The sequence below is a fragment of the Botrytis byssoidea genome, assembly GCF_014898295.1.
Source record: "Botrytis byssoidea strain MUCL 94 chromosome Unknown BBYS_002, whole genome shotgun sequence".
NCBI classification, from domain to species: Eukaryota; Fungi; Ascomycota; class Leotiomycetes; order Helotiales; family Sclerotiniaceae; genus Botrytis; species Botrytis byssoidea.
Window position 1 is genome coordinate 1956690 of NW_024065843.1, and position 14112 is coordinate 1970801.

The 14112-nt window shown below is 43.8% G+C and overlaps 4 protein-coding genes across 4 annotated transcripts; 2 read left to right on the top strand and 2 right to left on the bottom strand.

Annotated features, from left to right (window-relative positions):
* Window positions 1–442: 442 nt before the first annotated feature.
* Window positions 443–1274, top strand: EAE97_001354 (uncharacterized protein; the record flags this gene model as incomplete). Its single annotated transcript, XM_038871865.1, has 2 exons — window positions 443–482; window positions 544–1274. 2 exons carry the CDS (start codon window positions 443–445, stop codon window positions 1272–1274), a joined length of 771 nt encoding a protein of 256 aa, XP_038737766.1.
* A 221-nt stretch (window positions 1275–1495) lies between these two features.
* On the bottom strand, window positions 1496–6777 carry EAE97_001355 (uncharacterized protein). Its single transcript, XM_038871866.1, has 4 exons — window positions 6587–6777; window positions 6347–6499; window positions 2862–6258; window positions 1496–2805 (listed from the first exon to the last, which is right to left on the bottom strand). Exons 1-4 carry the CDS (start codon window positions 6646–6648, stop codon window positions 1792–1794), a joined length of 4626 nt encoding a protein of 1541 aa, XP_038737767.1. The 5' UTR covers window positions 6649–6777; the 3' UTR covers window positions 1496–1791.
* A 1126-nt stretch (window positions 6778–7903) lies between these two features.
* Window positions 7904–9061, bottom strand: EAE97_001356 (uncharacterized protein; the record flags this gene model as incomplete). Its single annotated transcript, XM_038871867.1, has 2 exons — window positions 7904–8335; window positions 8387–9061. 2 exons carry the CDS (start codon window positions 9059–9061, stop codon window positions 7904–7906), a joined length of 1107 nt encoding a protein of 368 aa, XP_038737768.1.
* Window positions 9062–12008: 2947 nt separating this feature from the next.
* EAE97_001357 (uncharacterized protein) lies at window positions 12009–13460 on the top strand (the record flags this gene model as incomplete). The annotated part of the gene is made up of 1 exon (XM_038871868.1): window positions 12009–13460. One exon carries the CDS (start codon window positions 12009–12011, stop codon window positions 13458–13460), a length of 1452 nt encoding a protein of 483 aa, XP_038737769.1.
* Window positions 13461–14112: the final 652 nt, after the last annotated feature.

Consider the following 14112-nt stretch of genomic DNA (forward strand, 5'->3'; position numbering starts at 1 on the left):
ATGAACTGTGTGAATACCACGGATAGTACTCTCCACACAGGTAACAAAAAAATGTTTAAAGGTTTCCTTGACGACTGGCAGAAATATTGCTGAAACAAGTCATCATATTAAATTAGGGGGAAAATTCATGTCGCACACGTCCCGATTTTGGATGTCCGATTTTGTACGGACTTTACTGGACCCGTTTTTCCAAGCATTTCTACGGCTATGCAACTTGTATAGCAATGCGAAATTCCATTTTTTTCGCTCTCTGTATGACTGCAGGTACTGGTTCTACACTCTATGTTGAATACTAAATTTCCATGCAATCCTGCTCCCTGTAATCCTTGAGCTCAATAGATTCGGGCACCACTATCGCCACTTATTACAACTTTTTGAAATCTCGTATATCGATTTCAAGATTCCTGGTGCGCGACAGACAAAGCCGCTTGTCACTCAAAATATGGCTCATTTCGAAGAAGTAGTGTTGAAACTCAGAAGATGTATGGAAAGTCTACTTCCGCACAAACTTATCGGATGTAAATCTGACTTATCGTGTGATAGGGGCATTCCACTCCGAAGAGAATAAAGGAAGCGATGAAAAACTGCTCGCTAGCACCACCTCATCATCTGCGGCATCAATAGACGAAGAAGATTCTTCTTCATCTGACAAAGAGACAAGATCTCAAACTCATCATAGAATCTTTTTCATCTCCAGCATCCTCGCCATAGTCGTGCTAGGAGCCGTAACTCTCACTACTCTTCTTGTAGATAGCCACAGTGGAGTTGTACCAAATACTCCCCCGCCGCCTTCCCAAGGCGGCTCCCAAGTGGTCGCCCACTGCGGTATCTCAGCGCAAGAGGCTATGGAGCGTGGCTGCCTGTGGGACATAATGTCATTCGGCTGGATCCACCCTCTTTGTTTCGACAAGGAAGAATCCGATCGTTGGGCGGCAAAGTACGGACCATTCGACTGGTACGTTGATGACGGACAGGCAGTAGATGAAAAGGAACAACCTGTCAACGGAACCCTGACGCAGCCGTTGAGTTTGGATGAGATTCCTTTCGCACAATCAGTCTGGACAACTCAGGGGTACCACATTATGCATTGCTTGTATCTATTAAAGATGGTTCATGTGGCGGCATTGAACAGTGATCCGGTAAGCAATGAGGCTGTGAATCTAGGGCACACGGATCATTGTGTGGGGTTGATTGGGAATACTGATTTGATTGAATATGATGCCATCACTACACCTGTGCGGCTGCTTTTTGTACAATGTGTTACCCTTCAATGACGAGGAATATTGAATCGGCTGGAAAATAAATGTGTTTGAGACACTTCACTTCCTACTGGAGTGGGAAGACTACCTGGACAACATCAGCAACGGGATCAATTTAAAGTTATTAGGAATCGTTGTTCATTAACCTTTAATTACTCAAAATACTCAAAAAGGAATAAGAATGCTTCAGAAACCAAAATATTGAGGAATAATTAGATTATAGATGCTTTTTACAAATGAGTAACTTCAGGGAATAGTTCAAGATAGGAAAGTAGAGAAAAAAAAGCTTCAATCATGCTTGGTTTGCGGAATGTACAAGGTACAGTTATTGTACATATATTCATTAATACTTCTTAATTCAATAAGTCATCTGCTAGCAAAGCTAGAGAAGCTGATTGCAAGCTCTTAAACTCTTGCAAGAGCTTAGCAAGATCTATTTATACTTCTACAGTCATCATCCCTTCAAAGGCACCTAACAGGGCAAACCAAATCCATACAACGTTTCCTTCGTCGCGACCGATTAAGGAATGCTTTATTTTACCCCATTTTGTTGCGCCCCGTTACCATTCCCCTGCCCTCGATTTTGGTTCACGATGGCTTGTGAGTGTTGTTGCTGCTGCTGTTGTGCTGCCTGTTGTTGTGCCTGCTGAGTAATTAGTCTCTGCTGATGATGATTACTCAACATTTGAGCATACATCTGCGGACTAGCATTCTCGATGCCGATTGGCGGTGGTCGCTGTCCTCCTTGACCATTCATTCCGATGCTGTTGTTACCGGCCGCTGCGTTCATAGCGCTGGTTGCTATGCCGCTTGGAGGTTGGACCAAACCTCGCTGCTGCAAATGCCTGTTGTTAGCATATGCAGCTATATTTTCACCCACCAATTTGTGGATTTCGTTTGGAGACGCATTGGGATTAGCTTTTTTGACGTTTTGTGCTATTTCACTGAACGGGACATTTGGAGGCAAGCCACCATTAGGAAGTCCAGAAGGTGGCAGGTCTAGCCGAGGGGAGCCTGCTTGAGCTGGAGAGGGCGCTGATATACCAGGAGAACCAGCCATACCATTGATATGGTTGTTGTTGTAGGAGTTCATGTTATTGGGCATGAATCCAGGTTGCGTAGGCATGCCATTCATTCGTGGAGGGGAATTCTGCGCTTGTCCTGGATGCGGACTATTCTGCTGCTGCGCCATGCTCTGCATGTGTTGCTGTTGCCTTTGTTGCAAAGCAGCACGACGAGCGCCATCTGCAAGCTCAGGTGTTAGGGCAGGATTCAATGGCAAGCCTCCCTGCATTTGAGCTTGCGGAACACCATTAGACATTGCTTGTGGAATCCGAAGATTGTTGGGCATCGGCCCAACTCCAGCCATGTGAGGAGGCAGAGGACGAGGTCTATTCTGTCCAGGAACGGCGAGATGACCGTTTCCATTTGGTTGTCCAATCGGAGGAACGAGACCGTTCGGAAGAGCTGGACCACGTTGTTGGGGCAAGCCATTGGGGTGAGCCTGCTGCTGCTGAAGTGCATTTCTTTGACGAGCTTGTGCTTCCTATTGCGATGTCAGTACGTTTACATAATTTTGAGTAAAATCTCGTGACTACTTACTCTTCTAACCTGTTCTTGTCGTAGCTGGAAGGCAGCCATGCTTTTCTTGTATTGCTCTTCTCGGTCATGTTTCAAACGACTAAATTCTTGAGGAGTCTTGATAGGTGTCCATGTCTGAGGTTGTTCAGCTGGCTTTCTTGCTGCGGCCTGTGCGGCAGTCAATTGCTGCTTTTGAGCGGAGTTCTCGCGTTTCTTCGCCAATCTTCTCATTGCATCGATCAAGCTTAAATGTTTCTGGTTTCTCCGTTTCTCCACACGTTGGGTAGTGGTAGTTCGCTTTCGAGGTGGGACTGGTTGACCATTCACGATGGGTTGCCGGGCAGCTTCAGCAGCCATCACCTGTAGATTTCGTTGGGCTGCCTCCATTCTATTGTTATAGGCCTTAAAGTATGCGGTCTTTTGCATTTCTACGGGTAGTCCTTCTAAAGCTATCCATCGTTCAAAACATTCCCAAGGCGTACGTCTCTCAGCACCTGATGAAAATAGCGATCGACTTGATAACATGTTGGAAATAAGCGACCAGTTGTACGCATACTCTCGTACATGTCTTCTTAACTCGTCGTCCTCGGCACAAGTCCACTGTGAGCATGAGCGATTCTCGAAAAAGCTTTGTACTGGCATGGGAAATTCTGAAGGTGGCCGGAATTGGTGTCCAGCATGAATGCGGTCGCGGATATGCTTATTGGCGGGGTCAAATAACCCAATATTGGTTTGTTTAGGTGGTAAAACAGACTTCTCGCGCCTAGATTCGTCCATTTCTGCGTCTTCATCTTCACTGTCTTCTTCATACTCAAATCGGCTCCTTTTCCGCGAGGGGCCTTGAAACTTCAATTCCATTCTGCCCTCTACGTACTTACTGATACCGACCGCAGGTCGTCTCCAGAAGCGATCGGGATCAACTTCAGAGGTAGGCAAGTCGTTGCAAGGAACACTCAATGGCACACCATATAAGGGCAATTCCTCTAATAATTTATCAGTTGCAGGAGATCTACTCAATCCAAAGACAACATCGTCATCCTGAAGACCAAAGATCGCAGTGGGGCTGACAGTGTCTATAAGACTGAGGCGAAGTTCATCATCAACATCGTCCATGGGAGAATCAAATTCTGCAGAGGCGATCAATTCGGGAGTGGAGTGCGAAAGAGATTTACTAGTCTCATCCTCCATTTCAGTATCTTTCGAGGCATCAGCCAGGACTAATGCTGGGCGAGTAGTATTTACTTGTAGGATTTTTCGTTCCTCAATACTAGCTTCGAACCACTCGACACAAGCATATGCTAAGTTCTTAGCCACTGCCATTTTCCACTTTCGTTCTTCACGAAAATCTGTTCGCATCCATTTCGCTTCTTGAAGTAGTACGTCCCAGTGTGTAGTTGGCCGAATGGGTTCTTCGGACCGCTTAGGTTGGCGTAGAGACCATTTAGAAGTGTTCTGGAGCCCATATATGCGCTTCAGAATCCTTGTAGTTTGATTCTCAGTTATGGGCACAAAAGCATTAGACGTCGTGATAGTTTTGTGAGCGGTTTGTAGTAGTCCATCCAATGGCGGATAGCCTGTTTTTTGTGTGTTGTGGCTATTGAGATACAAACACGCAAAGTAATCGTCATAAGGAGATATTGCATGTGCTGCCTGTGAACTGGCGCCCTTGGGCATCAAAGCAGCATCATTGACTCTGGGACCAGGAGTAGGCTTTTTAGCAAACACGACCGTTGAAAGTCTACTTTGGTTCTTCTCCTTCGATTTCTGGAGCAGGCTGCGAGTGGAACCCGGCGTACTTCCTCGCGAAGGAGAGTCAACGGCTGATCCGGTATCTGGCTTGACAGTAGGACTTCTTGCCGAAGTAGGAGAGGTGTTTGGCGCTGGAGTTTCGCCTAGGATCTCAGATACGGACTTGTGTCTGATTGCCCCTGAAGCGACTCTTGTCGTCATACGCTCGATTGGCGGCTGGACAGGAGCGGGTATTGACGACGGTGTTTTGCGTGTTGTAGGAGTAGATGTTGCAGATGGTGGCGACTTAGAATCAGAGGGCAGCTGCATTGACGTCTCTTCGATAGAAGTCGGTTCTTTTGCATTTGTGACGGGGCCACTGTCTAGCGTAGTTTGACTTCCAAATGAATCCTTGACAGTAGCCACATCCAAATCCATAGCGTCGACTAGAGTTTGTCCTTCGCCCTCAGAATCTGGTACTTCGTTTGCTTTGGGGATCGAACGAATCTTTTCGCTTCCCACACTTTCATCTGGCAGCGAAATATTTGCGTCGTCGCCGGTTCTTTCCACGGCAACTTTCTTTTGTACATTTTTGTCTTCCTGTGCCAGTGGTTTAGAATCTTCAACACCCTGTGAACTCGAAGCTTCAGAATCTGCTATCTCAGCACCCGCAGCAATTTTTGAGCCGGCAGCGGCTTGGTCCTCCATACGAAGTTGAGCATCAGCTGACATTGAATTACTACCCAGTGTCTCAGTACCGGAGAGTTCATTTTGAGTCTTGTGTCTGCTGTTGTGTTCATCTTCCTGAGCAATGTCTTTGCGATTAGACTTTGCCTCTGTTGAAATTTTGAGATTGATCTCATCATCTGGGTTCTCAGGCTCTTCATACCGAGAATTGTCATTCTCAGGACTTGTATCTGCAGAAACATCGTGCCGGGCAGGAGTCGTGGTTGAATGTGCATCTATTGTCGAACTTGGAGAAGAAGGTAAATCCACCGCAATCCTAAGTGAATTTGTAATTGAATGCCTGCCTTTATCCCCTGTGTGCTCGCGTGCCTTCTCAATTTCCTCAATTCGGGCTTCTTGAACTTCTTTCGGTGGTAAATGAGCAGTTGCGGCATGATGATTCTCGTCATTCGCGCCGAAGATAACTGGCTCTTGCAGGTTCGCAACGTCCTCAGCAGATGGAGGCACTGCTTTCCTTGGATCCACTCCAGGACTTCCAGGGGGGCTTTCCACAACTCTCTCAATACGGTCGACTTCGAAATTTCTACTGGATAAATCATGCTCTTGATCTTCCATTTGCGCCGCAGTCGCAGGGTGACTAGCTATTTCAGGTGCCTCCTCCACCGATGAAATAATGGCTGCAGAAGACTCGGTCGGTGAATTTGTCTGCAAGCTCATCGAGGGACATCTGCGGATAGAAACTCCAGTCGCCGCCCCTAGTGTTGCCTTAACGTCATCGCCATTTCTCTCGATATTCCGTCCTTCGTTACTATTTTCAATTGGAGTAGACCCGCGGCTCTTTCGTGGTATTGCACCATCGCTTTTGAAGTAATGTTCTATTTTATGAGATGCATCTTTTATTGAAAGCTCCTTGCCCGCTTGGCGAGTTGCTGATTTTTGTTTCAAGGAATCGGATCGAAGTTGTCGTCGGGTGGGTAGATTTGATTCATTGAAGGGTCGATCTCTATAAATGATGTCAGTGAAATCTACAGAAATTGTAGAGTGGTTTCATTAAGTTTCAATGTTTTGTATGGTAGAATTATAGTACATACTGTAAGATATCACAAGCCTCGAGAAATTGTGCCTCTGCGGAATTGGTTGGTGGAGCATTGGAGTCTATCCCAAGGATTACAGGTATAGGGCCCTCATTGTCGCAAACTGCGAACAACTCGCGAAGCTTCCTCTTTCTCGACGAATTAATTCGACTACCACGGTTAGTATCATAAAATTAATATCAAACGATGCAGAAAATGATGCGACATCAATTGCCAGTATTCAAATAATTAAATTACCTTGCTTCATCTTGCTTTGATCGTAAAAGGCGATTGCGAATGGGCGCTCCAACCTCGCTCATAATATCGCGACCGCGACATCCGTTTTTAAAAAAAACGGATATAGTCCCGATCTTAATGGGAGATTCTGAGATGCTTCAAATAATTAATTAAATGAAAACTGGTGGTTGTGAATTGATAGTAGATGGGTGTTCAAAATTGCTATATCACTGTGTTCAAAAATTGCATGGGAAGGACAATCAAACATTAGGCAATCCGCGATTCTTGGGCATTTTAAGCGATTCCCCAAAAGAAGCGTCATAGCCTTTAAAGCATATTTTCTTTCTCCCTTGGATTTACAAGTTTTCTTTTTGAGTTTCGAGTTATGATCAAGTCTTTCGTTCTGGTATTATTGGGGGAAGCTGTTAGATTTTCTAAAGTTATATGTTCAGGTGTTGACAAAATGTTTCGTGGATATCTTTGTGTTGCATCGTAACCGAGGTGAGGTGAGGGTCTTGAGAATGTGAAGTCAGCCATATAAAATAAAATTGGATCGTATGGAGCATTTAGTTAAGTGAATATAACAACAGTGTGAATACAAATATAGGCAGATTTACCTACCTGAGTAACTAGATTCTCAAATTTGATTTAGTAAACAATGGACATGAGTTTTTAGGAGGGATTGAAGTCAACACCTACCTGGATAGTCAAGAACAACTATCATTGGAACAAGAATAACTTGGTATTACTAATGAATAGGTATTTGAAATTCCCTTCTTCCTTACACGCGTGCTTTCCGGATATCGTCTTTTCCACTCCTCCTTAACGCCTGCTATCCCAAAACTCATCATACCGAAAATCATCGCTAGGTGTTACTTATCAAGTACTTTATATCTTTCCTTCTTCGAAAACTAAACACCGAATCAAGCTAAGGGCCATGGTTCTTTCCTCATCAAGTAGCATTGTTGGCATTCTGTTTCGAGAAGCCAAATGCTGGATTCTTTCCCTTCTGTTTCCAAACTCAAATTATGAATTCTATTCGAAATTGTGGTTCTTTTCCTCATCATTGCAATTTTGGCGGCAGCCTGATCGAAATTAATCTACAGCCTTGGGCTGAAAATCGAGTTGAATTAGATCATTGTTTCAATGCTCCTTGATATTACCAAATAACAAACATTGCTCAGCATTCCTTGAGCACATAAAACAATGTTCCCTCCTCGAATGAAGACACTGTGAAGAAGTAGGAAAGAGCCGAAAGTTTATTTCAAAATGCTTGCCAATTGTTTCCCAATCTTTACATATCCAGGTATTGACCAAAGAAAGGATTGGGTTTTTGTATTATCGCAATTGTCTTGCAGCTTGCACATGTCCCATTGACTTCCTTCTCGGTTGTTGACTCAAAAACGAGGTTTTTCTTCTGTCACTGTTGAGCGCTAGCCTTCGTCCAATATTTCCAAAACAAACACAGCTACAAAAGAGAACACTAGCAATCCATATTCCAGCCTCGAGGTTACCCCTTGTAACTAGTTTCTCGGATTCAGCCTCTGAGTAATCAACTGGTTGATGAGACGCAGTATTGTTCTTCATGGAAGCGGCCGGACTGGGCATCAAGTCTGAGTTCGAGGCTAGCAGAAGTACACTTCCAGTAGCTCCAACGGCGGCTGAAAATGCGAGTCCAGGTTTGGAGCGGTCAATCAGGTACCACAAGACTGGGTTCACAAGGGCGAGGGTTAAGGAAGCTTGCATATCGGATGCCCAAGGTAGTTTGCGCTTGGAGAATGGTCAGTGGAATTGAGCACAACAACTGGAAATAGGACATACAATAGCAAAAGCAATTCCCATAAAAGCACCCACGCTTCTGACTGCTAGTATCCAGTCTCCTCCAAGGATACCCTGCGAATTACTGGCATCGATTGTTTCTTCCGATGCAGTGCCAGTAGAGGATTCAAAGGGTAATTGCACCCTTTCCTCCCAGAATTTGTCAAACAGTGGTAATAAACTTCCTAATCCTACCCCAGCTATGCCCCAAAATACAAGATATTTCCAATCGTGACTGGGTTTTATAATTGTCTCAACTTGAAGTGGTACTAGATGTCGGTCATCATGTAGATGCCTGACAAGTAACCCGTACAACAGTCCTAAACCAAACAATAGCACAGACCGGAAAACCCGGGAATATATAGTAGCCGACTTTGAGGTAGGAGCGTCGGCAAAAGATTGTCTTCGATAGACCGGAGGGCTGCGTGCTCGTTGAGGACTTTCAGCGCCTGTTCCCCATGGTGTGGACGGCGTCTCGGGTTCAAAGTCACCATGACCAGTCGCTTCATATATCCCTCCCAGTGTAGAGGACGTCAAATCTAGAACGGAATGAGTGCGGCTTGGTGCTTCAAATAACTCGGATGAAGGGGTAAGAGAAGGACTTGGAGTTTGGAGGGTAAGAGTATGTGCCTCGAAAGGCCGACGCGGCTTGGGGCGATAGATATGCGGGGCAGCCATTGGGATTCTGTTTCCGTAATAATACTGATGCGGGTAGCAGTCGAAAATACAATCTCCCCAAGATCTATCGGGTGTGATGAGTAGCAGCTTATGTGGAGGAGCTGCTTTCAGTTAACAAGGTGTAATATATACATATTAATCGCTGGCCTAATGTCTATCTTCGAGTACAACATTGACTGAAGTCTGATTGACATGTCTCTGAAGATGCGAAGGGCAATTGCCAGGTTTGGGAGAGTTACCTGTCGATGTGTTACGAGAACCTCAAATGTGAATTACGTGGTATACCTCAATTGAGCTTCTAAGGGTCAACAATTGACAAAGGAGAGATTTAGATAAATGGAATATATGGAAAGTACTCTCAAAGTACTAGGTGAGTAATAGAGAGGATATGGATGTTTTGTTATGAAGAAGTTAGAAAGGTTACGCAGCAAAGTCATAGGTAGATGTTCATTTCGCTCACTCATTCATTATTAAATCTTTCACATGTCTAAGATGAAATATTTGCCAAGAAATAAGTCGGAGGTCGGGCTGGAGGCACGGGACTCAATCCTAGGTTGATCTACTGGACTAAACTTTATCTGGGGTAAATTTCTTGCATAAAAGGTCTTTTTCCCCTCAGAACATGACAGGACACAAGTGATTCGATTTGTTTTAATAATTCATGCATTTATCATAGGCTCAAGTGTCATGATGAGTGGTTGCCAATTGTCGTACAACAGAGTTCCCCTCATTGGAATGGGTCGCTCAGATTCATTCATTCGTCACCACAACCCAATGGCACACTTTTTATTAGAAAAAAATGACAAAGAGTGTGTGAGGTTTAGGTGTGGAATAAAAGATGTAGAATTAGAATGGTGCCAAGGGCCAAGATATTGGCCCAGGATTAGCTAATCTAAGCTAAGCTAATTTAGTAGCTACACGTGATAAAAGTATAACAGAGTGGAATTCAAATATCTGTTCGTAACCTATCGTATAATGCTGAGAGGAAAATGAGGTAGTGATGATGATGTCACTGATAACGATTGGAAGCCTCGTAATTTTTTCCTTCTTCTCTTCAACGTGGTCTCAAGTGAGACAGCAGGAACTTGACGCTCTGTCGCCTCTTTGATCAGGTCCCTCCAGAACACTGAGATTGTCTTTGACTTCTTGCTACATCCCTGGTGTTCGCAGTAAGTAAGCTGGGAGATGTACTTTCGAGATTGTCTTTTCTGTAGCTTTCACAAACTCACGTCTTGAGCCAAAATCTTTTGCCAATACTACGATGTGCACGTGGATATATGTTCAACAATGGGCTGGGTCGATCGACATAAAAATGGGTTTGATGGCTAGATACCCAGCACGCCATAAATTTTTGTGGCTCTGACAGGAAGGAAAGAACAGAACAACAAAAGCAAATGCTCTCTCATCTCTTTTCAGTGTCCGATACCAAATCTTATATAGTTGTTATTTATTATTGAAATTTGACTATCAAATAGATATAAACCCCTTTCTTTGACTTGTCATTGATCTTCGAATTTTCTAAAGAATAAGATGTATATTGATACTATTGTTCAAAGTTAGAATGTCAGTGTTTTAATGTATGTTTTATGAGTGATTAAGTAGGTACACGAAGATACTCTGTGGAGGCTGGCTAGCAAGAAACATAGTCATAGCGTAAATCCTTTTTTGAGATTCTGTTACACAGAACCGGTGTATAAAAATAACTGTTATTGGCACACTCAAGAAAAGACTTGGTACAAGAAATTCGCAGTCTTCCATCTAAAGCTCTCGGTAAATTGTTGTATGTTGTGGGTTCTAGATACACAGTGAAACCTATTGGGGCTGAGAGAAGATGCGATTTAGAGTTTGAGTTTTTTTATGAATTAGGCACATTTGAATATTCGCCCGACATATTGAAAAAACCTTCACCGATTTTTGAAACATGTAATGTCTCTGCAGGTATATGGGGGAGGCAAGAAGGGTAGTAATATTAGTGAGATATTTCCAAGAGCACTCACATTAAACATTCAGAAAGTTGTTGTAGTCTTGCAGCAAAACGAACGGTGTAGCACATGAGCATTACTTTGAAATGTTTGGCCAGCCTACCAGTATATGAGAGTTATGGTCAGCCATGACAGATTGAGTGTATTATAAGATCTTAATGGGCCATTCCATCGTGCGGAACAGGACTACATGCTCTGATCTGAGAAGTACACAGCAATTGTTGCCTGCAGGTTCCTATGATCAAGGTAAGATATGAATGCCGCTAAACATTGAACGTAAGATGCTTTGATTGAATTTGAGAAGACATGGCCAGTTTATGCAATGCTTCAAGAAGATATCTGCGGGTATAAATGCGAAATACACTGAACATGAAAGCTTGTGTACCTGGGTCGTTGCCCAGCATGTAAAGGTGCAAAGCCAGTGAAGTCCAATTGTTAATTACGGATGGAACTCTGTAAGCAAAACACCTTGAGTTACCAAGCAATTATAGCTATCAAAACCAGAAAAAGCAAGAAAGTAATTTGCCCATGCTTGATACAATTTCATGTTGCCATTCCACTCCTTGATCACCATTCGAAACGATTGAACTTTCACACGATCGAATTGGACAGTCTTTGCTTGTTGTTCAATCATGATTTGCAACAGTTGCAACTTCGAATGTATGCATTGGAGCTCAACGGGCTAAAGAATACATGAGGAGCACCGAGAGCTTGAAGTAACGTCGAACGCTTGAGCCGCGTATGTTTTTTCGTTCCTTTCAAAATATCGAGGAACTACGAGGATTCGTTGTCAGGTGACTATGGCTCTGCTAAAGCGGCGTGTTCTATTCTAAAAGCGGCTTGCAAGATGTAATTCCCATGTGGTAAATCCCTGCAATAATTTTATCTCTCAAAAGTTCCCAAGAGCTTTTTTCTCGAACGCCGACTTCTCATCAACCTAACAAAAAAACGTCTCAAAACACAAAATGGCAAAAAGAAAGAGAAATACTACTGATTCAGTACCTGCTGTCGCAGCACCGTCAGTACCGACAAAGAAATTGAAGCAAACTGCAACACCGAAGGCCAATTCCTCCAAGCCTACTACTATTCAAATCATTGCTGGATCTTACGACCGAGTCCTTCATGGTATCACCACAACAATTCGTTCCGACGATGACGTCCAATTCGCAGATACCTTTCTTTTTAATGCGCATACCTCTGCTATTCGAACTTTGGCACTCTCTCCTCCCTCTGCTCCAGTGCCCAAACAATCACAAAAGATTATTCTCGCAACCGGCAGTACTGACGAGCGCATAAATCTTTACCACATCTCCGCACACCCTCCATCCAAGATATCTGTTCCTGTAATTCCCTCCCTTACAGCCAAGGCCGTTGTGGAAAATCCACAAAATCGCGAACTTGGCTCACTCCTTCATCATGCTTCCTCAATCACCGCCCTCTATTTTCCCACTCGAAGTAAGCTGATGAGCTCTGCGGAAGATTCGACAATTGCTATTACGAGGACAAGAGATTGGAGTCTATTGAGTACTATCAAGGCGCCAATACCGAAAGCCGTGGGTAGACCCAGTGGTGATACGGCTCCTCTTGGGGGACAACCAAGTGGAGTTAACGATTTCGCCGTGCATCCAAGTATGAAACTCATGCTTAGTGTTGGAAAGGGAGAAAAGTCCATGAGGTTGTGGAATTTGGTCACAGGAAAGAAAGCGGGCGTGTTGAATTTCGAGAGAGATATGTTAGTCGAGGTTGGGGAAGGTAGATTTAGTAGTGGAGAGGGAAGGAGAGTCGCATGGGGTAATACGAAAGAGGGCGGAGAAGAGTTTTGCGTAGGATTCGAGAAAGGAATATTGGTTTTCGGAATGGACTGTAAGGTTAGGTGCAAGATCGTACCAACACCAAGGTCCAAAATCCATCAACTGTCTTACGTGCAAGTGGGAGATGACGAAGATTCTCAAGTCTTGGCTGTCTCCACGGAGGATGGAAGAATCTTGTTCTATTCCACAAATACTGGAGATTTAGAAAGTGCAAAAGCTGCCGAAGGCAAATCACAGCCAATACCCGCCGCTAAGCTTTTCGCACAACTCGGTGGTAAAGATAGCGGAGTGACTGGACGTATCAAGGATTTTGCCGTCTTGAATATTGGAGAAGGCTCTTCCAGAGACATTCTGATTGTTGCAGCAAGTAGTGACGGCGCTGTCAGACTATACAAATTATCTGCAGCCAAGGATTTGGGGCAAGTTGGAGAGAAAGTAAACCAGGTCGGAAAACTAATTGGTACATACGAGACTGGAAATCGCGTTACGTGTTTGAAAGCGTTTGTTATGTTACCAACACCTGAGGGGGCAGAAGATGAAGAAATTGAGATAAATGAGGAGGACGACGAGGAGAGCGCGGACAGTAGCAGTGATGATAGCGAATAAGATACCCTCTGATGAAGGATTTCCATCGAATTTGAGTTTTGTTGCATGATGCAGAGTCTTACTTGTGGTTGAACAATGTGGTAATTCTTACAAGTGTGAAGGAAGGAAAGCAACCTTGCCATTTGAACCTCTGAATTGGGATGAGTTATCGAGTAGAACATGCCCGTCAGTATCTAAGATGAAATCTGGTAAGATTGATCATACATTACTATCCTCAACCATCATGATGTTGAAGCCAGAGTAACTCTTCGAGAAAATGACGTCTGATTGTATTTCAATGTAGGAGAAATAGTTTCTGAACTTTCATGCCGCTAGATATCATTCCCAGCATACGTTCGATTGTTGCCATCCAAAGCTCGATTTTGACTATGAGACTACCCTATCCATCTTGTGCAGATACTCGGTATTGTCCTGGATTCAAATTTTCAACGTGAATCAGTTTCGAAAGATTTTCTTGATCTAATCAATGGGTTTTAGTCTAAATTCTTCGCATTTGTATCTGTGATATTTTGACTACTAAGTACACACATAAGGCCACAGGGTAACAGTTGTTCTTATAACAGCGTTACAGAATATTTAATACTTTTCCTTTCTTCGTAGAGAAGTGTGAATACTTTGCGGATCTGCATTCATCAAAATGGTTTTTTTTTGT